The 25853-nt window shown below is 47.2% G+C and overlaps 4 protein-coding genes across 5 annotated transcripts; 2 read left to right on the forward strand and 2 right to left on the reverse strand.

Moving 5' to 3' along the window:
* Window positions 1-1154: 1154 nt before the first annotated feature.
* tmprss15 (transmembrane serine protease 15) lies at window positions 1155-10961 on the forward strand (the record flags this gene model as incomplete). Its single annotated transcript, XM_083889720.1, has 28 exons — window positions 1155-1266; window positions 1349-1473; window positions 2065-2132; window positions 2208-2350; window positions 2418-2550; window positions 2644-2745; window positions 2828-2926; window positions 3020-3117; window positions 3215-3323; window positions 4051-4135; window positions 4256-4391; window positions 4475-4624; window positions 5524-5629; window positions 6197-6350; window positions 6435-6576; window positions 6678-6767; window positions 6999-7124; window positions 7214-7357; window positions 7427-7537; window positions 7715-7838; window positions 8385-8480; window positions 8564-8613; window positions 8721-8928; window positions 9010-9191; window positions 9266-9358; window positions 9438-9577; window positions 9693-9747; window positions 10810-10961. 28 exons carry the CDS (start codon window positions 1155-1157, stop codon window positions 10959-10961), a joined length of 3333 nt encoding a protein of 1110 aa, XP_083745846.1.
* A 2935-nt stretch (window positions 10962-13896) lies between these two features.
* LOC310927173 (uncharacterized protein) lies at window positions 13897-16843 on the forward strand. Its single transcript, XM_083889459.1, has 8 exons — window positions 13897-14031; window positions 14588-15196; window positions 15377-15437; window positions 15509-15621; window positions 15696-15732; window positions 15812-15960; window positions 16459-16513; window positions 16609-16843. The coding sequence occupies exons 2-8, from the start codon at window positions 14597-14599 to the stop codon at window positions 16740-16742; spliced, it is 1149 nt and encodes a 382-aa protein (XP_083745585.1). The 5' UTR covers window positions 13897-14031; window positions 14588-14596; the 3' UTR covers window positions 16743-16843.
* Window positions 16844-16898: 55 nt separating this feature from the next.
* On the reverse strand, window positions 16899-19060 carry pfdn1 (prefoldin subunit 1). The gene is made up of 4 exons (XM_083889460.1): window positions 18964-19060; window positions 17306-17472; window positions 17145-17229; window positions 16899-17061 (listed from the first exon to the last, which is right to left on the reverse strand). The coding sequence occupies exons 1-4, from the start codon at window positions 18994-18996 to the stop codon at window positions 16978-16980; spliced, it is 369 nt and encodes a 122-aa protein (XP_083745586.1). The 5' UTR covers window positions 18997-19060; the 3' UTR covers window positions 16899-16977.
* A 264-nt stretch (window positions 19061-19324) lies between these two features.
* On the reverse strand, window positions 19325-25121 carry mat2b (methionine adenosyltransferase 2 non-catalytic beta subunit methionine). 2 transcript variants are annotated; one of them, XM_083889791.1, is made up of 7 exons: window positions 24993-25121; window positions 24097-24291; window positions 22798-22912; window positions 22532-22684; window positions 22250-22443; window positions 20395-20508; window positions 19325-19584 (listed from the first exon to the last, which is right to left on the reverse strand). In XM_083889791.1, the coding sequence occupies exons 1-7, from the start codon at window positions 25020-25022 to the stop codon at window positions 19408-19410; spliced, it is 978 nt and encodes a 325-aa protein (XP_083745917.1). In that variant the 5' UTR covers window positions 25023-25121; the 3' UTR covers window positions 19325-19407. The 2 variants fall into 2 exon arrangements, with proteins under 2 accessions (XP_083745917.1, XP_083745916.1); XM_083889790.1 differs by lacking the exon at window positions 24993-25121 and adding an exon at window positions 24570-24965.
* Window positions 25122-25853: the final 732 nt, after the last annotated feature.

The raw sequence follows: 25853 nt of genomic DNA on the forward strand, positions 1-25853 counted from the left end.
TGGGTTCTCCTGTGAGTTTGAGAACCTGCAGTAAAAAGTGGTTTAGTTTAGGTTAACCACATAGTTAGCTGGTTAACGGGTGTTGTTCAGGTTTTAACTTGTAACTTTTATTACATAAAAACGTTTATTGCAGTTATATCTTCAGCGTGACCTCATGCATGTCAATCAGCTGACAGGTGACAGGTGAGTGCAGGGGGTGGAGCCAGATTAGAGGAGATTACCTGACAGGTTTATGGGATCTGGACTTTAGATTGTGATAAACAAGTGAGAGGTGTGTGTGTGTGTGTGTGTGTGTGTGTGCTTGTGTGTGTGTGTGTGTTCAGGAACATGTTTGTAAACCGCCCACACCAAAGTCCATAGAGAAAACCAGTGATTTTAGCTCACAGGGACACAGGAGCTGCTGGTCCTCTGCTGCCTCGTGTGGTCTCTTTGTGTCACTGATTTAAGTCTAAAGCTGAATTCACTAAAATCAGTCATTGTAAGTTAGTGATGGAGGCAGAAGTGGATCAACAACTCCTGTGAACTCCTGTGTGCTGTGATGTTAAAATCACTGATTTTCTCTATGGACTTTGGTGTGGGATAGTGAGTGACTTTGGTGTGGGAGAGTGAGTGACTTTGGTGAAGGAGAGTGAGTGACTTTGGTGTGGGAGAGCGAGTGACTTTGGTGGGTGAGAGTGAGTGACTTTGGTGTGGGAGAGCGAGTGACTTTGGTGTGGGAGAGCGAGTGACTTTGGTGTGGGAGAGCGAGTGACTTAGGTGTGTGAGAGTGAGTGTCTTTGGTGTGTGAGAGTGAGTGGTTGACAGACTTCAGTGTAGAACATGCCTTGAACGTGAAGGTTGGTGAGTCAGCATCTCACTGACTGATAAGCTGGTGGAGGATCATCAGTCATGTGTGGACAGGTCGACCGTGAAGACGTAAACACGCGTAAACGTATTATTGGTTTTATGAGCGAATGCTTTGATAACAAGTCATTCATCATTCTCAGCTCAATAAAAGCAGCAAAACGGCTCAGACAGCTTCACTTTGCTCCTGACAGAGAACTAAAGAACTGACCTCGCTCTTCTCATCCAGCCACGGTGTATTAGCTTCATCCGCGGTGTATTAGCTTCTTCGATGGTGTATTAGCTTCATCCGCGGTGTATTAGCTTCATCTATGGCACGGCGCTGCTCGTCTCTGGAGTTCCTCCTCTCCGTGGTTTCCTGCCTTCTTCTGATCTGCTGCGTCGCGCTGATCGTGGTCACGTGGACGAGTCTGACACCTGCAGGTAAGACACAGTCTGATCTTCTTGATCCGATCAGATCAGGACGTCATCGATCAGTGCTCATGTCGCTGATGTTTGTGCCGAGGTGCCGTTGAGCCTGTGACGCTGAGCGGTCGACTGGTGATCACGGACGGAGTGGAGTTCTCCGAGGAGCTGAGGAACTCCAGCAGTGTGTCCTTTAAAGCTCTGGCCTACGACGTCCAACTGGTGGTGAGACCACAGGCTTTTATTTTGGAAAAAAAACATTTGAAAGATAACATCTGAAGATGATATTTGAATTTTTCTTTCAGGTTTTATTTTGAAATAAAAACATCTGCAGCTTTCATTTTGAAATATATATTTATTTATTTTTAAAAACAGAACATTTTCAGATTTTGTTTTGAAATTTTCCCCCCACGTTTTATTTTGAAATGAAAATATCTGCAGCTTTTAATTTGAAAGATAACACCTGCAGCTGATAAAAACATTTTCAGGTTTTATTTTGAAATAAAAACATGGGTAGCTTTTATTTTTGAAATATAACATCTGAAGATGATATTTAAAAAAAAAGAAAAAAAAAGAAAGAAGCATTTTCAGGTTTTATTTTGAAAATGTCTCATTTTTTTAGGTTTTATTTTGAAATGAAAACATAGGCAGCTTTTATTTTGAAAGATAACACCTGCAGCTGATAAAAACATGTTCAGGTTTTATTTTGAAATGAAAATATAGGCAGCTTTTATTTTGAAAGATAAAATTTCTCCCCAAAAAAACCCAGCAGTCTTATTTTAAAATGTGACTGTGTGGCGTGTGATTGGTCGACAGGTGTCGGACTCGTTCAGACTCGGTGATGTCGGACGACTCTTCACTTCCTGTCAGGTTTTACACTTCAGGTCAGATCAATAACATTTACACTGATCATCGATCACCTGATCACTTTGATCATTCTGATCCATCTGTGTCGTCAGTCAGGGCAGTGTGGCCGTGACCTTTGACCTGCGCTTTCAGCAACGCCTTGACGTGAACGAGGTGAAGCGGCAGTTGGAGGCGGGACTTGCGGAGGTCGACGGCAGGGGATTGGTGATTGACAGGAAGAGCGTCCAAATCACAGGTAACCACGACAGTGAGGTCACGGTGAATAAAGGTTGTAAAGTAAACATTTTCCTGCAGAGAAACAGGACGAGGCGACGGGGACGACAGCGTGGACGACAGCGTGGACGACAGCGTGGACGACAGCGTGGACGACAGCGTGGACGACATCGGGGACCACATCATGGACGACAGCGTGGACGACGGCCGTCACAGCGACAGGTAAGCGCTGAGTCAGGTGATGAGAAGCAGGTGAGTCACCAGTGATGACATCACTTCCTGTGTTTCCATAGTAACCTGTGGTCCTGACCAGAGACTCTGCGCCGATCGATCCACGTGTGCTCTGATCGATCGTTTCTGCGATGGAGTCGACGACTGCCCAGACGCCTCCGATGAAGACGATGCGCTCTGCGGTCGGTGAACGACCCGTTTGCTACGTTTGCTACATTATTGATTATTAACAAACAGCTGATTTATCTGACAATGTTGTCGACGACAGCGTGGACGACAGCGTGGACGACAGCGTGGACGACAGCGTGGACGACATCGGGGACCACATCATGGACGACAGCGTGGACGACGGCCGTCACAGCGACAGGTAAGCGCTGAGTCAGGTGATGAGAAGCAGGTGAGTCACCAGTGATGACATCACTTCCTGTGTTTCCATAGTAACCTGTGGTCCTGACCAGAGACTCTGCGCCGATCGATCCACGTGTGCTCTGATCGATCGTTTCTGCGATGGAGTCGACGACTGCCCAGACGCCTCCGATGAAGACGATGCGCTCTGCGGTCGGTGAACGACCCGTTTGCTACGTTTGCTACATTATTGATTATTAACAAACAGCTGATTTATCTGACAATGTTGTCGTCACTCTCATCTCAATAGCAACGACTTGTGACGGACAGTTTGTGCTGGGAGGAGCCAGCGGATCGTTCAGCTCGTCAGGCGTTTCAGAGACGTACGACAACAACAGTCGCTGTCGCTGGATCATCAGGTCAATAACACAACAACTACACAACAACAACAACAACTACACAACAATAACACAATAAACAACTACACAACAATAACCCAACAAACAACTGCACAACAACAACACAACAAACAACAATAACACAACAACCAACAACTATACAACAACAAACAGCTGCACAACAACACCACAATGAACAACAACACAACAAACAACTGCACAACAAACAACAACTACACAACAACAAACAACAATAACACAACAGCTACACAATAACAAACAACAACACAACTGCACAACAATAACACAACTACACAATAACAAACAACTACAACAACAAACAACACTACACAACAACAAACAACAATAACACAACAAACAACAACAAACAATGATAACAACAAACAACTACACAACAACAACACAACTGCACAACAACAATAACACAACAACTACACAATAACAAACAACTACAACAACAAACAACACTACACAACAACAAACAAGAATAACAAACAACGATAACACAACAAACAACAATAACACAACAACAAACAATGATAACAACTAACAACAACAATAACACAACTACACAACAACAAACAACAATAACACAACAAACGACAAGTACACAGCAACAAACAACAATTATACAACTACAAACAACAACAACACAATAACACAACAGCACACAACAACTACACAACAATCAACAACACTTTAAATGTGTGTCTGTGTGTGTGTGTAGGGTTCACTCTGGACTCTCAGTTCAAATCACTTTCCTTCAGTTTGAAACTGAAGAAATGACCGACTCTGTGAAGATTTATGAAGGAGTGGGGAGAGAGAGAGCGCTGACAGGTAACACACACACACACACACACACACACACACACACACACACACACACACAAACACACAATAGCACTGACATGCTGATATGATTGACAGCTGAGCTCTCAGGCTCCGCCCCTCCGGGGACAGTGTGGGTGATGACCAACGAAGCAACTGTGGAGTTTATTTCTGACGATGTCAACAATCTGTCGGGTTTCAACGCCATCTACAACGCCGTCAACACGTCCGACCTCTCTGGTAACACCCCGCACAACAGGAAGTGGGCGGAGTCAGAGAGTGTGTTACCTGACAGTGTGTGTGTGTGTGTGTGTGTGTATCAGATGAGGAGAGACTCACCTGTACGTTTGAACACGGCTTCTGTTTCTGGAGTCAGCTTCACGACGACGACGGGGACTGGATTCGAACCCGCGGCGCCACGTTTCCGCCGCTGACCGGACCCAGCGTTGACCACACACTGGGCAACAACTCAGGTGAGGTCAGGTGAGGTCAGGTGAGGTCAGGTGGGCGTTCCCATGTTACTGAAACCATATGGAACCTGCATAAGCCACAGACGAGTGTGGATCAGTCCGGTTTGGTACAGCACATATTTTTTAGCACCCTTCCCGCTCAGGGTGGAGCTAGACCGGTTCCACCCACAACAGTCATCTGATTGGGCAACAGAAAAATCACTTCACTTCCCTGCGATCGGTGTAAATATAGACTTAGTCCTGTTGAGAACGGTACAGTACGGTTTGAACCGGTGAAGTCCTTGTGTTTCCACCGCGAGCGGTACCTTTACTTGGTAGGCGTGGTGAAGCAACATGACGTCGTACGACACCAAGTACAGGTGCTGTTCTCAGTCCAAATTCAAGCCGAACCCAGGACTTAAGCCTGTGGTGTCACGGTTCTGTAGTATCCCACTTCACCATCGGGTGGCGGTGCAAGTCTGGACGCAGGGCATAGGACGCATTCCTCGCCGGGGTGTCGGCTGATTCTAGGGTCGCCACATCGAGGCTCGGATGACTATCCTTTGAGACTTTTTCTGTTGTTGAAATGTTTTTTTTCTGCTTAATAACTCCACCTACCAGTGGGGCGGGACTTCAGTTTGTGGATGCGGTGTTGGGTCCGTTCGTGGAAGCGTACCAGGGCCTTTACCCTTTCCAAACTATACTGCACTCGACTTCCATGGGATATTTACACCGATCGCAAGGAAGTGACATTTTTCTTTCGCCCTAATCAGCTGACTGTCGTGGGTGGAGCCAGTGTAGCTCCGCCCTGACTGAACCATTCCATTTGACTCGATGCTCAGCTCATCAGCATAAAAGGTGAAGTTTTGATGACCGATCCTTGAGGAACAAGCTTCAGATAAACAAATACTAACGTTTCACAGGTTTCTACATCGTCACATCACTGAGTCCTGGCCAATGGCTGAAGAGCTTCAGGATCCAGAGTCCGCCCTTGACTCCGCCCATACAGCCTATGTGTCTGAGCTTCTGGTAAACAAACGAAATACGCATGTAAACTATGGAACATGGGTAACTCTTGGACAAGGTTAACTCTGGGACACATGTAACTCTGGGAGGTGGGTAACTTTGGGACGCGGGTAACTCTGGGACGCGGGTAACTCTGGGACGTGGGTAACTCTGTGGCGCGGGTAACTCTGTGACGCGGGTAACTCTGTGACGCGGTTAGCTCTGGGACACGGGTAACTCTGGGACGTGGGTAGCTCTGGGACGCGGGTAGCTCTGGGACGCGTGTAACTCTGCGACACGTGTAACTCTGGGACGTGGGTAACTCTGGGACACGTGTAACTCTGGGACGCGGGTAACTCTGGGACGCGGGTAACTCTGTGACGCGGGTTGCTCTGTAACGCTGGTAACTCTGGGACACGTGTAACTCTGGGACTTGGGTAACTCTGGGACGTGGGTAACTCTTTGACAAGGGTAACTGTGGGCAACTATAGGACATGGGTAACTCTGGGACATGGGTAACTGGGAACTCTGGGAAATACGCATGTAAACAAATGAAAGAAAAAACAGCTGAGCTGGAATGTAAACAAACAGGTACCACATGTTTGGTGAGGACGTCCACCGTCTCCGCCTCCTGCTGGTCCCGCCGTCGCCGTCACTTCCTGTCGTCCTGTTCCAGAGAGACGGTAACTATGGCGACAACTGGAACTACGGCCAGGTGACGCTGAACGTGACGACGCGGGCCACGGTGAGTCTGTGACATCACACCGCGATCGCTTCATCGATCCTTGACGGTTAGTGATGACGACTGTGTGACCTTTGACCTCCGCAGGTCGAGTTTGAAGCCTTAAAAAAAGGCGGGATGAGGAACGACATTGCACTCGATGACATTGCCCTGACGAATCTTCCCTGTGGCCCCGCCCCTCCGGAACCAACCATTGTACCACCTCCCACGACCACGCCCCCAATACCGGGTGAGTGTCCGCTAATACATGGAAGCCACGCCCAGTGTCGGGTGATATTCAAACCACAGCTGATTAATCTGACCCCACCCCCTTTGCTCTAATATGTCCAGTCGACTGTGGAGGACCCTTCGACCTCTGGGAGCCAAACTCGACTTTCAGCTCGCCAAACTACCCACAATCTTACGGGAACAAGGCCCAGTGTGAGTGTGACCCTCCTTCACCAAGTCTAGGGCTGTCCCTTCTTACCCACAATTCAGGGAGTTCAACTTTCATCCTTAAAAAACGGTTCAAATCCAAAATATAAAGTCTAGAAGCACATAAGGCCATCTGAATTAAGGCCTACGTGGTCCACTAGAGGGCACTTAGCTGTTAGCGCCACCCAATTGAGGTATCACAGACGACCTGTTACCCATGATGCTTTGCTGCTGCAGGTCTGTGGATTCTCCACGCCTCACTGGGTCAAAACATCCAGCTCCACTTCCTGGACTTTGATGTCGAAGCCAACTATGATGTTGTTGAGGTGCGGGACGGGGCAGGGCCTAACTCCACCTTACTGGGTGAGGCGTTGTTTTTACCCAGAATGCTCTACAGCTCTGTCGTCACCTGACACATTAAGATGATGAAGTTGTTGTTTTTTTAAATCCAGCCGTCCTCACTGGCAGCCGTGGCCCCTCCCATGACTTGTTCTCAACAACCAATCAGATGACGGTGTGGTTTTTCACAGACAGCTCGGGTCATGGTCGAGGATTCAGGGCAAACTTTACCTCCGGGGTTGACCTGGGGTCACCAGGTGAGTCAAAGGTCAGAGTTCACAGTTATTTTTTGGAGACGGATCAGTGATGAACTTTTGTGTGAACAGCTCCATGTGCAGTCGATCAGTTCCAGTGTCAAACAGGAAGTTGTATCCATGGTAACGGTCAGTGTAACGCTGTGATCGACTGTCCGGACGCTTCGGATGAAGCCGACTGCGGTGAGTCACTCTTTATTCATCAACACCGTCAGCACTGTGAGCGCCCCCTGCTGCTGAAAGACTGATTTTAGTGAGCTTTGGTGGTTTACGTAAACGTCAGTTATCGTCAGATATCGCAGACTTAATCGGATGTGGATTTAATGACACAAGTCTTTATTCCCTGTGTGTGTGTGTTAGTTGTGTTACAGGTGAATGGCTCCAATCGTCTCCAGTTTCAGCTCGGCACGACTCTGTTTACGGTGTGTGCGAACAACTGGACCGCTCACCTGTCTGACTTCACCTGTCAGTACCTGGGACACAGGTAACTTCTGTGGGACACGGTTGACTTCTGTGGGACATGGGTAACTCTGGGACAAGGGTAACTCTGGGACAAGGGTAACTCAAGGACACGGGTAAATCTGGAATGCGGGTAACTCTGAGACACTGTTAACTCTGGGACACAGGTAACTCTGAGACACGGGTAACTCTGGGACGCGGTTAACTCTGGGACACTCAGGGACAAGTGTAACTCTGGGACAAGGGTAACTCTGGGACAAGGGTAACTCAAGGACGCGGGTAAATCTGGAATGTGGGTAACTCTGAGACACGGGTAACTCTGGGACGCGGGTAACTCTGTGACATGTGTAACTCTGTGACATGTGTAACTCTGGGACATGGGTAACTCTGGGACATGGGTAACTCTGGGACACGGGTAACTCAGGGACACGGGTAACTCAGGGACACGGGTCACTCTGGGACGCGGGTCACTCTGGGACGCGGGTAACTCTGGGACGCGGGTCACTCTGGGACGCGGGTCACTCTTGGACAAGGGTAACTCTGGGTAACTCTCACCTGTCTGATCCTGCAGGTCTGGCGAGGCCTCATTCCTGCCCTCTTTGCCACAGGATTCACCATTTACAATCATCACACTTTCCAGAAACGGGACCCTGGAGGCCACAGTCAGGTACTGCAGGCCAGGACACAGACACTGGAAGCAGGTGGAAAACATTGAGTCACAGTTTCGATTGAACATTTCTTCTTCTTCAGTGAAACATGCTCCAGTCATAAAGTGATCTCTCTGAGCTGTAACAACAAACGTGAGTACGGCCCTGCAAATGTCCACTTATTGTGAGCGCGGTTAGCTTAACATTAGCAAGTTTCTCGCGTTCTTCAGGTTCCGTGACGTGATGATTCTGTTTTTCAGCTTGTGGAGGTCGTCCAGTCGTCAACGACACCAGGGGCAGCGACCAATCAGAGGACAGGAGAAAACCTGGTCGAGTTGTGAATGGGACTAATGCAGTGAAAGGGGCGTGGCCATGGATTGCATCTCTGCAGTGGCGTGGGCGTCACGTGTGCGGAGCCTCCCTGATTGGCCGTGATTGGCTGCTGACAGCTGCTCACTGTGTTTATGGGTGAGAAACTTTGAACTGCGACTGACTCCATGACATAGAAAACTATGACGTGGATGAATGATGTCACTTCCTGCTCAACAGGAAGAACGTCCACCTGCAGAGCTGGACGGCGGCGCTCGGCCTTCACACTCAGAGTAACACAAACTCTGACGACGTTCAGCTGCGACAAATCGACCGCATCGTCATCAACAGACGCTACAACCGACGCAGCAAAGAGGCCGACGTCGCTATGATGCATCTGCAGCAGCCAATCAACTTCACCCGTCAGTCACAGACACAGACAAACACAGCTGTCAATCAACAACAAACACATCAACAGTGTTGTTGTTTTTTTCAGGTTGGATCCAGCCGCTCTGTTTCCCTCCTGACGGTGACGACGTCTCTGCAGGGAAACAGTGTTACATCGCTGGGTGGGGACGAGACTCTGAGGGTGAGACAGGTGGACTCTCTTTGACCTGTCTGTCTCACAGACTCTCTCTTTGACCTCCGTCTGTCTGTCTGTCTCTCAGGTTCCCTCCCTGATGTTCTTCAGGAGGCCCAGGTTCCTCTGGTGGCTCTGGACCAGTGTCAGCGTCTGTTACCTGAGTACAACATCACCTCCAGCATGGTGTGTGCTGGACACCCTGAGGGAGGGGCTGACTCCTGTCAGGTAAACACACACCTGAACTCACATGAGATTATATTAAACTATATTATAATACATATATATATATACTGAGCACAGTACAGGAAACAGCTTAATAAAGTGTTTTGTTCGTTTCCAGGGCGACTCTGGTGGTCCATTGATTTGTCTGGAAGATGGAAGCTGGACTCTGATTGGTCAGTCTCACATTGGCTCACACAACAGTCAGACAACAGTCAGCCTACAGTCAGCCCACAGTCAACCACATTCAGTCAGCCCACAGTCAGCCTACAGTAAGACTACAGTCAGCCCACAGTCAGCCACATTCAGTCAGACTACAGTCAGCCCACAGTCAGCCACATTAAGTCAGCCCACAGTCAGCCTACAGTCAGCCTACAGTCAGCCCGCAGTCAGCCTACAGTCAGACTACAGTCAGACTACAGCCAGACCACAGCCTACAGTCAGTGAGACTACAGTCAGACTACAATTTGCTCAAAGACAAAATAGCTAAGCTACAGTCAGACTACAGTAGGCTCAAAGACAAAATAGCTGCTACAGTCAGACTACAGTCAGCCCACAGAAACATATAGTTAAGGTAGACTACAGTCGGCTCAAAGACAAAAAAGCTAAGCTACATTCAGACTACAGTCAGACTACAGTCAGCCCACAGTCAGACTACAGTCAACCTACAGTCAGCCCACAGTCAGACTACAGTCAGCCCACAGTCAGACTACAATCAGACTACAGTCAGACCACAGTCAGACTACAGTCAGACCACAGTCAGACTACAGTTAGACCACAGACTACAGTCAGACCACAGACTACAGTCAGACCACAGACTACAGTCAGGCGACAGTCAGTTAGCCCACAGTCACACTACAGTCAGCCTACAGTCAGACTACAGCCAGCTCACAGTCAGACCACAGCCTACAGTCAGTGAGACTACAGTCAGACTACAGTCCGCTCAAAGACAAAATAGCTAAGCTGCAGTCAGACTACAGTCATTCCACAGTTAGCCCAGTCAGACTACAATCATCCTACAGTCAGCCCACAGTCAGACTACAGTCGACTCAAAGACAAAATAGCTAAGCTACAGTCAGACGACAGTCAGACTACAGCCAGCCCATAGAAAAATATAGTCACGGTACAGTCAGACTAGTCGGCTCAAAGACAAAATAGCTAAGCTACAGTGCCTGATGTCTACACTGTGATGCAGCTGAGGTTTGAAGAAATGCAGTGCTGTGATTGGTTCTTCACAGGTGTGACCTCCTTTGGGATTGGCTGTGGTCTCCCTCAGAGACCTGGAGTCTACGCCCGAGTCTCCGCCTTCACTTCCTGGATCGCTCAGACCAGGACTGGACTGGGACCAAAATATGGCCCCGGCATCTTTGGCCATGGCGGCCCAGCATGATTATTTCTACTATACGAATGACACATGACATACCAGAGGATACATGTGCACATGGTGTTGTTTCAAACATGTCAATAAAGTGCAGCAGCAGCAGCAGCAGCCTACACGGACGAGAGTTTAACCACGTTAAAAATGTAAATGCTCTTTCACGACTCACAGACACTTTCATCTTGGCCTCAGTGCCTCAGTGTCCATCTTGAAGTGAAAGGAAATCAGCTAGAGATGTCTTTTCAGTGTTTAATGACATATACGTTTTTTTTTAGAATCAATCTGTCAATTATTTTCTTGATTAATCTAATATTTTTTTGTCCATAAAATGAAGATAAAATGTTGATCAGTGTTTATCAAACCTGGAAATCATGATGTTCCCAAATGTCTTTTCAGTTTTAATGATTTTTTTTCAGATGGAGCAAAGAAACCAGACAATATTCACATTTAAGAAGCTAACCCTAAATGTTTGACGAATTCTACATGATAATAATAACTGTAAGACGGGCGCGGTCGATTAAAAAATGATTGATAATAGCTTGTTCTGGGCACTATGCGACGCTAACGTTAGCGCATGGCGTGTTTCCATGACGCCTGACCGGAAAAAGGTGTGCGTGACGTCATGTTTACGTGACTCACGATGGTTAAAATGAGTCTCTAAAGTAAAGCTAAACTTTAATAAACAGAGGCACACATACGCAGTACACAGGTTCGCTGCACGATAACGACGCTAAAGGAGCTAGCGCAGCTAAAGGAGCTAACTGGTAAAAAAGCGCATCTTTCTCCAGGTCAGTCGTCATGGAAACACCATGCGTTATAGCGGCGTTAACGTGCCCAGTGCGAATAACTTTTTAAATTAAATTATGGCCAGTCCACGCCTGGCTCAGACCACACGACCTTTGGCCCTCAGTCAGTCCTAGGTCCACTGGTGTGCAGGGTATACGTCACTACACGTACTGTATAAACTGTGCATATACATACAGATGTATATATATACACATTGTACGTTGATTAAATGTTTGACTTCCACTGTGTTCCAGTTTCTGTGTCTGACTTTGATTCTTTGTCAGCCAAATGTTAGTCTGCCCTCTAGTGGTCAGGACAACTCTCAAAGCAGCAGAGCACATTTACTATTTGGCCATGATGAAGAAATAATCTGTACATAATCATTCCTACCGCTGATGAATCCTCCTTCAGGTCCAAACCCGGGCTACAGTTCTGGCTGCAGTGACGTCACTTTTGCACTGTTTGGTGGACAAAAGCAGCAAAAACTAAAGGTAAATGGAGGCAAACAAACCATAAAAACACATAAATAATCACTTAAATGTCCAGGGTAAAAGCATGCTATTCCTACAACAACAACACCCTGGTATCCGCTCTGGGGCTCCAGGGAGGCAGGTAGGTGGTGGTCGTTTTTCCCGCTGTGGAGCCCCAGGGTGTAGGGGCACGGAGATATGTGAAAATGAAGAAATTAGGAAAGTGAAACTAATGTAAAACAGTTAATATTAATCTAAATAGTGTGTTTAATGTGTAAACAGTTGAAAAAGGTATACACGTAGAGCTCCGGAAGTGCTTGGACGGGCTCACTTACTTCCGTATTCCCATGGATGTATAATATGAACTGGATAGAGCTCCGCCCCCTCTGCCTTGAAGACAATTTTTGCATGGTGGCCACTGTGGGTACTGCAACAAAAAATCCCATTGAGCCCAAAAAGCAATTTTCCCATTGACCACAATAGTAAAAGAGACACGTGTAAAAGTGTCCACAGGACACCTCGAGACATGGACACAGGCTTTTATAAATCTTTATATTATATATTTTTAATTCATGACACTGGTAAATTGTATAAAATGTATTGTTCAGCATGAGATGTATGCTCCACACTTTAACCTGTCTGGATATGCCTCAGTAAAGGCCAAAGTGTGGCTGCAGTCTGGAGCCTCTCGTCTCGTGCCAACGAGCTGCAGCTTATTTTATAATTTCAAAATAAAAGCTTGCGTCCGGTATTGTTAATAATTGTGTTTTAACCAAAGGGTAAAAGTAATCATGCTAATACTTATTAGTATATACTTATACTAATACTTATAAAAATACCAGACGAAAAAATGGAATGGAAAAAATATACAGAACATAAAATGAACAGTAAATAGTGCAAAAAATGTTTTATTGTTCAACATATGTGGGAACACTGAAGCTAAATCGGAACCATGGAAACACGACTCAGTATTTACTTTTTAATTGTTTTGTTTTAAATATTTATTTATCGTATCAACACACACACACACACACACACACACAGAGATCAAGTATTTATTGTTTTTCCACTATGTTCTTGATTTTACAAATGATATCTTTCCCTTTTCCTTTAAAATTTACGGAATTTCAATATTACTTAACACTTTGGCAACACGGTCTCTGTTACATTCATGGCAATAAAGCATATTGAAAAAAAGAGAGAAAGAGAGAGGGAGAAAGAGAAAGAGAGGGAGACAGAGAGAGAACACAGTTTATTAACAAGCAGAACAGATGCCTCTGGAGGCTGAATCGTTAACTGCAGCCCACACCAGAGACACTGGATGGAACAGTAATAAACAACTGACAAAATCAGTTTTAGGTTCAATTAATCACCTGTTCTGGGTAATGTTCAATCCTACTTGTGAAAAGTAATCCCTCGAGCCCTGTTTTCAAACAGGGTCTTCAAACAAAGTGTATTAACGCAGGAATATGCTGCACAATGTTCTGGTATCGTATTGCTTCCGCTGCTCAACTAATAGTAGAACGACCGGTCCAAGATGGCGGCCGCATTTCTTGCGCCCCAGCAGCCAATGCAGCGTCTACTCTTATATGTCTATGGTCACGCCACCCCTCGGTCTGGAGGACCATCGTACCAGGAAGAAGAAGAAAGACTTTCAGGAAGTGACGTCAGAGCGATCGTCGGCCAGTGCTCGACAGGCTAACAGGAGTTAGCAGGTGAGCGCGTAACTGTCGCTCTTTGTCGCATTTTATTCGTCCGACACGTTACGACTGTTCGCGGACACGTGACGTTATCGCCTACGAACAGCGCGTGCACGTGAGGGCACCGTAAGTAACTGTTAGCTAGCTGTGTGTAAGCTGTTAGCTGCGTTCAGAACTGAAACAGCTGATTTACTGTGTGTGTGTGTGTGTGTGTGTGTGTGTGTGTGTGTGTGTGTGTGTGTGTGTGTGTGTGTGTGTGTGTGTGTGTGTGTGTGTGTGTGTGTGTGTGTGTGTGTGTGTGTGTGTGTGTGTGTGTGTGTGTGTGTGTGTGTGTGTGTGTGTGTGTCACACCAAACCTCATAGAGAAACTAACTCAGTGATTTTAGCTCACAGGGACACAGGAGCTGCTGGTCCTCTGCTGCCTCGTGTGGTTACTTTGTGTCACTAATGAAAGTCTAAATTAAATATTCTAAAAGCCGAATTATGCAAAATCAGTCATTGTAAGTTAGTGATGGAGGCAGCAGTGGATCAACAACTCCTGTGAACTCCTGTGTGCTGTGATGTTAAAATCACTGGTTTACTCTATGGACTTTGGTGTGGGAGAGCGTAATGAGACGACTCAGCGTCTTCACTTTATTTTTGAGGAAATATTTGCGTTTGAGTCGATTTTATTTTGTTACAGATTTTCAAGATGAACAGAGAGCAGAGACAAAGCAGACAGGAGGAGGAGGAGCAGGAGGAGGAGCAGGACAACTTCTACGACTGTGAGGAGACTCTGGAGCCTGCACACTGTAAAAAGGCGGAGCTTCAGCACGGCTACATTAGACCAGAGACACTGACAGACAGAGGGGAGGAGCCTAGAGGAGGACACCAGGAGGAGCAGAGAGACAAGTTACTGAAGGAGGAGCAGGAGCAGAGAGACAGGCTGCAGGAGGAGGAGGAGCAGAAATACAAGTTACAGAAGAAGAAGGAGGAGCAGAGCGACAGGCTGCAGGAGGAGGAGCAGAGCGACAGGCTGCAGGAGGAGGAGGAGGAGCAGAGCCACAGGCTGCAGGAGGAGGAGCAGAGCGACAGGCTGCAGGAGGAGAAGCAGAGCGACAGGCTGCAGGAGGAGCAGCAGAGCGACAGGCTGCAGGAGGAGCAGCAGAGCGACAGGCTGCAGGAGGAGCAGCAGAGCGACAGGCTGCAGGAGGAGGAGGAGGACCTGGACTCAGAGATGCGGCAGGAGGAGGAGTTTGACGACGATTACCTGAGGGAGGTGGAGAAGGAGCTGACAGACGAGGAGAAGGAGGTAACGATGGTGGAGAGTCAGTTAACTTCCTGTTTTCGTTTTGTATTTTTTGTCTTTGTGGAGGTCCTGTTTCAGGCTTAAGACCTGGTCTGAAGGTCAGGGTCAAAGATCAGAGTTAAAGGTCAAAGGTCAGGGTTAAAGGTCAGGGTCTCTAACTGCTGTGACCTTCATGTGTTTCAGAGTCGACGTCAGCAGAGTTTGACTCTGAAGGAAACAGGAAACAGACAGTTTAAATCTGCAGGTGAGTCCAGTTCAGTTTAGTACGGTTCAGTCCAGACTGACCTGGTCCGTGACGTGTCTTTGTTCCGTCAGAGTGGGCGTCGGCAGAGCAGACGTACTCTCAGGCCCTGCGTCTGTGTCCGCTGAGCTTCAGCGAACAACGCTCCATCCTCTTCTCTAACCGCGCCGCAGCACGCGCTCACATGGTAACCACGCGCTAACAAACACGCTAGCACCGGGAGCTAGCCGGACGCTAACGGTGTGTGTGTGTCTCCGACAGGACGAGAAGGAGCGGGCGATCTCGGACTGTTCCAGAGGTGAGTGATGTCATCACCTGACCTGTCTCACTCTCAGTGTGGTCACTGATCACTTATTGATTACCAATGGTTACTGTAGCGATAGCGCTGAATCCAGACTACGTGCGGGCGCTGCTCAGGAGGGCGGAGCTTTACGAACAGACGGAAAAACTGGACGAGGCTCTGGATGACTACAAGAAGGTTCTGGACCTGGAGCCGGACAACAGCAGTGCGACAGGAGCCTGTGTGGTCAGTTCACCTGTCTCACTCTCTGTGTGTGCTCAGTTCACCTGTCTCGCTCTCTATCACCTGTCTCACTCTCTGTGTGCTCAGTTCACCCGTCTCACTCTCTGTGTGTGCTCAGTTCACCTGTCTCACTCTCTGTGTGCTTAGTTCACCTGTCTCACTTTGTGTGCTCAGTTCACCTGTCTCTCTCTCTGTGTGTGTGGTCTGTCTTTCTGTGACCTGTCTCGCTCTCTCACTCTCTCTCTGTGACCTGTCTTACTCTCACTGACCTGTCTCTCTCTCTGTGACCTGTCTCACTCTCTCTGTGACCTGTCTCTCTCTCTCTCTGTGGCCTGTCTCTTACTGACCTGTCTCACTCTCTGTGACCCGTCTCTCTCTCTCTGTGACCTGTCTCTCTCTCTCTGTGACCTGTCTAACTCCTACTGACCCATCTCACTCTCTGTGACCTGTCTAACTCTTACTGACCGTTCTCACTCTCTCTGTGACCTGTCTCACTCTCAGAGGTTACCTCAGCAGATCCAGGACCGAAATGAGAAGCTGAAGGAGGAGATGATGAGTGAGTATTAACAACCATGATGATGATGATGATGATGATGATGTCATCACCTGTGACCAATCACAGTGGTAGTTGAACTGCAATGCCCCCCTCAGGTAAACTCAAGGACCTGGGCAACATGATCCTGAGGCCGTTTGGACTTTCCACCAACAACTTCCAGGTGAACCAGGACCAGAACACGGGCTCGTACTCCGTCAACTTCGTCCAGAACAACAACAACAACAGATGACGACCACGCCATCGCCACCGTGATGGCCGCGTCATCGCCGCCGTGACGACTGCGCCATCGCCGCCGTGACATCACAGCTCCGTGTGTTGAATAAAGGATGTTTCCTGATGTTGTGAATCCTCTGTCAGTTATTGGTCGTTGAACAAATGGAGACTCTTGACGTTTGGGAAACTTTATTAGGAACAAACAGACAGACAAAGACACATGTTATTGATCGGTGGTGATCGATGAGTGATCAGTGAGCTCTCCTGGACAGAAGCATCTCTCTGATGTTGTCCTCGGCGTCTTTGACGCTGCGTTCGAGGTACAGCTTCTTCTGCTGTAAAACACACACACACACACAGTGTGAGTATAGATGATCAAACTCAGCAACAAAGTAACAAAGATGAATCCGTGTTTTACCTCCAGCTCTTTGATCTTCTCGTTGGCTGTTTTCTGTTTGTCCGTCAGCTGGTTGTTGATCTCCTTCTTCGACTGCAGGATGAACCTGAAACACACACACACACACGGCGTCACACTTCCTGTCACTTCCTGTCTCACTTCCTGTCGCCGTGGAGACTCACATGCGTCCCACGCCCTCGTAGAGTCGCGTGTTGTCGGGCAGCGACGCGATCTCTGCGTTCGTCAGCTTGGCGTGCTTGTGGAGGCGGGTCAGCTGATCGATCTGCAGGTCGGCGAGTTTGGCCTTCTGCTGCGTGTCAATCATCTTCACCTGCAGCTCCGAGAACGCCTGAGAGACAGGAGGTGTCACTCTGAGCACAGAAACCAAGACCAGTATCTGAAAACGATGACTCGGCACTCCCGACTTACAATTCAGTCCCGCTTAAACAATAGTACTAAATGCTGAGTCATCATTCCCGGCAAAAATAAAAAGCTGAAACAATAGTACGAAATGCCGAGTCATCATTCCCGACAAAAGTAACATCTTTAAACAATAGTACGAAATGCAGAGTCATCATTTATAGCAAAAGTAAAATGCTGAAACAATAGTACGAAACGCCAAGTCATCATTTACAGTTTTTTTTAATGCTTAAGCAATAGTACTAAATGCTGGATCATCATTTACAGCAAAAATAAAATGCTGAAACAATAGTATGAAATGCTGAGTCATCATTCCCGACAAAAGTAAAATGCTGGAACAATAGTACGAAATGCCATGTCACCATTTACAGTTTTTTTTAATGCTTAAGCAATAGTAATAAATGCTGAGTCATCATTTACTGCAAAAACAAAAACAAACGATGCTTAAACAATATTACTAAATGCAGAGTCATCATTTACGGTAAAAACAACAACACTTAAACAATGGTACTAAATGCCGAGTCTTCATTCCTGGCAAAACTAAAATCTTTCAACAATAGTTGTAAATGTTGAGTCAGCATTTCCAGCAAAAATAAGATGCTTAGTACTAAATGCTGAGTCATCATTTATGGTAAAAAAACAAACAAAAAAACGATGAAACAATAGTAGTAAATGCCGAGTCATCATTTACGGTAAAACAACAACAACAACGCTTAAACAATAGTACTAAATGCTGAGTCATCATTCCTGGCAAAACTAAAATCTTTCAACAATAGTTGTAAATGCTGAGTCAGCATTTCCAGCAAAAAATAGAATGCTGAAACAATAGTAATAAATACTGAGTCATCATTTCTGGCAAACAAAACCAAAACAATGCTTAAACAATAGTTGTGAATGCTGAGTCAGCATTCACAGCTATAATATAAATGCTTAAACAATAATCGTTTAACCACTGTGAATGAAAGAAATGCTGACTCATGGGTAACGGTGAAATAAAATGCTGAGTCATCAGAGGAGAGGCTCCGATAATATCGATCGAGTGTTGATCGACAAATCTGAAACTTGGTCAAAAAACCATAAGTCATGACGTCAGAACGGAAGTAACGTGGGGCGCGTGAATGAAGGCCAGAGGGCGGGGCTTAAACAACCAGCAGGTGGAGCACGTTTATCGATATAAATCTGCACATTAACGTCATTAATTCATCACGTGTGTGACGTGTCAGAGGAAAGCCCCGCCTCTTTTCTTTGTCACGTTCTTTTAGATGAATTGTAATCAGGTAAAAAAAAAAACAGCGGCTCGTTCACGTGATCCCGCTCAACGACCGCGCGTTCGTCAGTCACATGCCCGCGCGCCACACTGATAAACAGCTGTGGGTTTTCCCGCCACGGGTTCATCCACGCAGAAAGAAAAACACGTTACCTTCTTCAGCTCCAGGTCCACGGGGGCCGCCATCTTCTGCTCTGAGCTCAGAGTGCACACTGCGCATGCGCACGCTCCTCTTCTTCTTCTTCTTCTAGTTTGCGGCGTCTGCAGTAGCGGATGTTGACCACAGCCCCCTGCTGGACGCACCGGGAACTTTCAGTGAGAATTCAACAAACATCAAAGTATAATAATTAAAAAAGATCAAAGAAAAAAGTGAAGATTTTGATCAAAATAATAAAGGTTTTTAACCATGAAACAAATATTGATTTGTTTGTTTTACACTCTTTTTCCACTAGTCACCGCTGTGACGCCTCAGGGTACACACACACACACACACATTTATTTCTGTTTGAGTTTATTTTCTGTTCACAAACATCAACAATAACTGAACACATGATTGTGTATCATGAACCTGTCTGCCTGTCTGTAGCTGTCTGTCTGTCAGTGGAAAACTGTCTGTCTCCAGCGCTTGTCGTCTGTAAAGGGCCACAGACAGTGGACGATGGCGGAGGTGAAAGGTCGCGTGGAGACGCTCAGGTTCAGCAGCTCCAGACGAGAGCAGTTCAGATGACTGTTGATCGGACGAAGAGCTGCTGCTGCTGCAGGCTGTTCAGTCAGCTGAGGCACAGACAGAGAGAGAGACAGTCAGCTGAGGCACAGACAGAGAGAGAGACAGTCAGCTGAGGCAAAGACAGAGAGAGAGACAGTCAGCTGAGGCAGACAGGCACAGCCAGAGTGAGAGACAGTCAGCTGAGGAACAGACAGGCACAGACAGAGAGAGAGACAGTCAGCTGAGGCACAGACAGAGAGAGAGACAGTCAGCTGAGGCACAGACAGGCACAGACAGAGAGAGAGAGACAGTCAGCTGAGGCACAGACAGAGAGAGAGACAGTCAGCTGAGGCACAGACAGGCACAGACAGACAGAGAGACAGTCAGCTGAGGCACAGACAGGCACAGCCAGAGAGAGAGACAGTCAGCTGAGGAACAGACAGGCACAGACAGAGAGAGAGACAGTCAGCTTAGGCACAGACAGGCACAGCCAGAGAGAGAGACAGTCAGCTGAGGCACAGACAGAGAGAGACAGTCAGCTGAGGCACAGACAGAGAGAGAGACAGTCAGCTGAGGCACAGACAGGCACAGACAGAGAGAGAGAGACAGTCAGCTGAGGCACAGACAGAGAGAGGGACAGTCAGCTGAGGCACAGACAGAGAGAGAGAGAGAGAGACAGTCAGCTGAGGCACAGACAGAGAGAGAGACAGTCAGCTGAGGCACAGACAGAGAGAGAAAGAGAGACAGTCAGCTGAGGTACAGACAGAGAGAGAGACAGTCAGCTGAGGCACAGACAGACAGACAGTGAGACACAGACACATTGAGACACATACAGACAGACAGAGACACAGACACAGATGAAGAACTTTTGTATTTACAGGAACGAGGTGATTGGACGACAGCTTGAAGGCTTCAGCGATGGCCACTCCCATCTCATATTTGGTCATCTGCTCATTGGCCGAGAAGTGAAAGATTCCGCAGATAGACGGGTCCTGAAAGACAGACAGGTGAGACACAGGGAGGCAGAGAAACAGGTTACCTGTCTGTCTGTTTGTCAGTCAGTTACCTGTCTGTCTGTTTGTCAGTCAGTTACTTGTCTGTCTGTTTGTCAGTCAGTTACCTGTCTCTCTCTCTCAGTCAGTCAGTTACCTGTCTCTCTCTCTCAGTCAGTTACTTGTCTGTCTGTTTGTCAGTCAGTTACTTGTCTCTCTCTCTCAGTCAGTCAGTTACCTGTCTCTCTCTCTCAGTCAGTTACCTGTCTCTCTCTCTCTCAGTCAGTCAGTTACTTGTCTGTCTGTTTGTCAGTCAGTTACCTGTCTGTCTGTTTGTCATTCAGTTACTTGTCTGTCTGTTTGTCAGTCAGTTACCTGTCTCTCTCAGTCAGTCAGTTACCTGTCTCTCTCTCTCAGTCAGTTACTTGTCTGTCTGTTTGTCAGTCAGTTACTTGTCTCTCTCTCTCAGTCAGTCAGTTACCTGTCTCTCTCTCTCTCAGTCAGTTACCTGTCTCTCTCTCAGTCAGTTACTTGTCTGCCTCTCTGTCAATCAGTTACCTGTCTGTCTCTCTCAGTCAGTCGTTACCTGTCTCTCTCTCTCAGTCATTTACTTGTCTGTCTGTTTGTCAGTCAGTTACTTGTCTCTCTCTCTCAGTCAGTCAGTTACCTGTGTCTCTCTCTCTCTCTCTCTCTCTCAGTCAGTCAGTTACTTGTCTGTCTGTTTGTCAGTCAGTCAGTTACTGGTCTCTCTCTCTCAGTCAGTTACTGGTCTGTCTCTCTCAGTCAGTTACCTGTCTCTCTGTCAGTCAGTTACTTGTCTGCCTCTCTGTCAATCAGTTACCTGTCTGTCTCTCTCAGTCAGTCAGTTACCTGTCTGTCTGTTTGTCAGTCAGTCAGTTACCTGTCTGTCTGTCTCAGTCATTCAGTTACCTGTCTATCTCTCAGTCAGTTAACTGTCTCTCTCTGTCAGTCAGTTACCTCTCTCTCTGTCACTGACCTCTCACTCTCTCTCTCAGTCACTGACCTGTCTCTCTAAAGACCTGTCTCACTCTCTCAGTCAGTCGCTGACCTGTCTCACTCTCTCTCTGTCAGTCACTAACCTGTCTCACTCTCTCTCAGTCACTGACCTGTCTCACTCTCTCTGCCACTGACCTGTCTCCCTCTCTTAGTCACTGACCTGTCTCTCCCTCTCTCAGTCACTGACTTGTCTCTCTCACTCTCTCTCAGTCAGTCACTGACCTGTCTCACTCTCTCTCTCTGTCAGTCACTGACTTGTCTCACTCTCTCTGTCAGTCACTCACCTGTCTCTCACTCTCTCAGTCAGTCACTGACCTGTCTCACTCTCTCAGTCAGTCACTGACCTGTCTCTCACTCTCTCCGTCAGTGACTGACCTGTCTCACTCTCTCTCTCAGTCACTGACCAGTGTCTCTCTCAGTCATTGAACTCTCTCTCTCTCTCTCTCTCTCTCTCTCTCAGTCAGTCACTGACCTGTCTCACTCTCTCTCTCTGTCAGTCACTGACTTGTCTCACTCTCTCTGTCAGTCACTCACCTGTCTCTCACTCTCTCAGTCAGTCACTGACCTGTCTCACTCTCTCAGTCAGTCACTGACCTGTCTCTCACTCTCTCCGTCAGTGACTGACCTGTCTCACTCTCTCTCTCAGTCACTGACCAGTGTCTCTCTCAGTCATTGAACTCTCTCTCTCTCTCTCTCTCTCTCTCTCTCTCTCTCAGTCACTGACCTGTCTCACTCTCTCACACAGCCTCCTGCAGACAGCAGCGACGTCCCTGGTGTCCGTGGGGAACCTCTGTTGACAGTGGTCAAGAGTCCAGGTCTCACTCACGTCCTGGACTTTGAGCCACAGAGACGTGACGGCGCTTTCCGTCACCGACTCCACCTCGCCGTACAAGACGGGCACCCGCAGCACCACCGCGCCTGATAGACAGACAAGTGCACAGCTCAGAGAGACAGACAGGCGCACAGACAGACAGACAGTGACTCAGACAGACAGACAGACGGGTACCTGGACAGTGTCTCAGTGTCTCTCTCTCTCCCTCCAGTTTACTGCGTCCGTAGACGTTGAGAGGATGTGGACTGTCGTCTTCTCCGTACGGAGGATTTCTGCCGTCGAACACGTAATCAGAGCTGATGTAGAGGAGGAAGGCGCCGCACGCCGCTGCACGCACACACACACACACACACACACACGTTATACTCACGTCTGACTGCACGACAGACGCGTGTGGAATGAGTTAAGGTGAGGTTGTGTGATGTCACATGTCCACTTACCCGCCTCCTTGGCAAGTGTGCTCGTGGCGTGCACGTTGAGGTTAATGGCGGCTTCGGTGTGTCGCTCCACGACATCCGGACGCCGCTCGGCTGCACAGTGGACGATGACGTCAGGCTGCAACAACAGTCAGTACGTTTACCATTAAAACACGTCAACACGTTAGTCCGACTAAACCAGACTTTAAAACACGCAAGTCCGACTAAACCAGACTTTAAAACATGTTAGTCCGACTAAACCAGACTAAAAACATGTTAGTCTGACAAAACCAGATTTTAAAACATCTTAGTCCGACTAAAACCAGACTTAAAAATATCTTAGTCCAACTAAACCAGACTTAAAAACATCTAAGGGTGAATTCCAATTCCTTGCTTAATCCTCAATCTTAACCCTCAATCTCAAAAATGCGCTCCCTCTAGTCCAAGTGCTGTCCCGATTCTCAGAAAAATTAAGTTGAGGCCAAGTTTAAGGGCTGTATCGCCCTCAATATTGAGATTTTCCGAGACTACCCTTGGGAGCAAGGGCTACCCAGAATGCATTGCGTGTTTTCTCATAAGAAAGATGGTGTCAAAAGCAGCGAAACGAGTGCGCTACAAATGAAGTATTTTCTTTGTTAATAGAGATATAAAAATGATGAAAACCATTGTATTATCTTAGTAAAGGCCCATATTATGGATTACTGACGTCATTGTTGCGTAACATTTATTTTTATTTTACAATCTTTAGTCAATAGCTGGGCCGGTGCGCACACGCGATCTTTTGCTATCGTTTACTTTTCAATAAGCCGTGGTGTGTGGTAACTGTCAGCTGAATATGTCCGTGGTTGTGGTATTTGTATGAGTATCATCTTATAACTAACCGACAACCTAATAACTTGACTGACAAACGGATCGTAATAAATAATCCTGACGTAAATGTGTTCTTCTTCTTTGGAGTTGACAGACTGGACGCAGCTTTCGCGTTATTCTGCCCCCTACAGTCTGAAGACGTATCTGCATTTAAGGGGTGTCCCATTTCTAAGTGACAAAATAACCCTCAACACTTAGTTTTGAGGGCCAGTTAAGATTAAGGGTTGAGCTTGAGGGTTAAGAGGAATTGGAATTGGCCCTAAGTCCGACTTAAACAGACTTAAAAACACGTAAGTCCGACTAAACCAGACTTAAAAACACGTTAGTCTGACTAAACCAGACTAAAAAACATGTTAGTCTGACTAAACCAGACTTAAAAACATGTTAGTCTGACTAAAGCAGACTTAAAAACACGTTAGTCTGACTAAACCAGACTTAAAAACACGTTAGCACCTTGTACTCGTGCAGGATTCCTCGGACAGCGTCCTCGTCAGTGAGGTCACAGCGGAGGAGGCGGGGCCTCGCTCTCCTGTAGCCAATCCCGATCACCAACCAGCCGTTGTTCTGGAACTCTCTGTAGACCGCGCGACCCAAAAGTCCCGTCGCCCCGGTAACCAGGACCCTGAGACCTGGAACCAGCGCCTCCTCCTGGAACACACACGCAAATACATCAGTACGACATCAACACACACACGCAACTACATCAGTACGACATTGACACACACATACACACACAACTACACACACAACTACATCAGTACGACATCAACACACACACACACACACACACACACTCACACACACACACACACACACACACACACACACACACACACACACACACACACACATAATCGGAGTATTTTCACAAACTTTCCAGGATTTTCCAGGAGCTGTTGTTGTGTTAGCCGTTAGCCGGTGTTTACCTGGACCAGTCGCACGCTCCCAGGACTGAAGTTAATCCTCAGGTCTGCGCCTGCGCAGTTCATCTCTCTCTGTGATCACTAACGTCACTGATATATGTTATCGATCGGGATCGATCTCGACGCGGCTCCACTTCTTTTTCGTGATGCGCACTTTCTTTCTCTTCTCTTCCGCTTTGGTCACATGTTTGCCGTAAATCAGTGTCGCGGTGTTGTTAGCATGCGAGCTAACGTAGGCTTCAGTCAATAAACGCGGAAATAAGACGGAGAGAGTCACGAAGCGGGTTGTTGTTGTTTTTGTTGTTGTTTTTAACCACGAGCAGAGTTTGTTCAGACGGACTCAGTGGACCCGGACCCGGACCCGGACCTTGACCTGGAACAGGTTTAACATGGTCACATTATTTTGACAACAGAACAGAAAGTTACCTTCGAGGCTGTGACGTCAAATTCGGGCATCTGATCCACAAACGAGGGCTTTTCTTTATTTTTTTTCTTCCTTTTCTTCTCAAACACTCTTTGACACAACAACACAGCGATGACCAATATTCTTCTCCTCTTCTTCTTCTTTCTTATTAATGGCGGGTTACAGCTTTTGTTTGCGTATACCGCCACCTACTGTACAGGAGTGTGTAAAGGGACTGGATCTCATTTTTGTAAGGAGAAAATAGATAATAAATAAATAAGTACAATCATGATAATAATAAGAATAATAAATAAACAAATAAATAATCAATTAATTAATTAATGTATTTATCTATTTAAATAAAAATAAAAAATCTCCTCTTCTTCTTGCTTGATGGCGGTTGTCAAACAGCTTTCAACGTGCACTAGCGCCCCCTTGTGAACAGGAGTGTGCCTCTGAATTCTACAACACTAAATTCTATGGAATCATAATAAGCCTATTGTTTTCATAAGCCCGGTCCAGAGCAGGCTAAGCTAGCCCGGTCTGGAGCAGGCTAAGTTAGCCCGGTCCGGAGCAGGCAAAGTTAGCCCGGTCCGGAGCAGCAAAAGTTAGCCCGGTCCGGTTTTGAAATAGTATAGAATATGTGCAGGGAAGGTGGGCAGTGCTTGTGTAACATAGACGTCATGACATTTGGGGATGGGAATTCAGAGGTTTTTATTGAGGAATAAGAGTTTTTCCACGGTTTTTGGACTCTTCTTTTTTCTTCCGAGACTCCACCTGGAGGGGAAGGTCCTTGGTGGACAACCAAACCTGTTGGCCTGGTTGGTAGTCGGGTGCCGGGTTCTGTGACGGTTTGACTGTTTTTGAGACATTCGAGATGCTTT

The sequence above is a fragment of the Microchirus variegatus genome (genome assembly GCF_963457635.1).
Source record: "Microchirus variegatus genome assembly, chromosome: 5".
In the NCBI taxonomy this organism is placed as follows: domain Eukaryota; kingdom Metazoa; phylum Chordata; class Actinopteri; order Pleuronectiformes; family Soleidae; genus Microchirus; species Microchirus variegatus.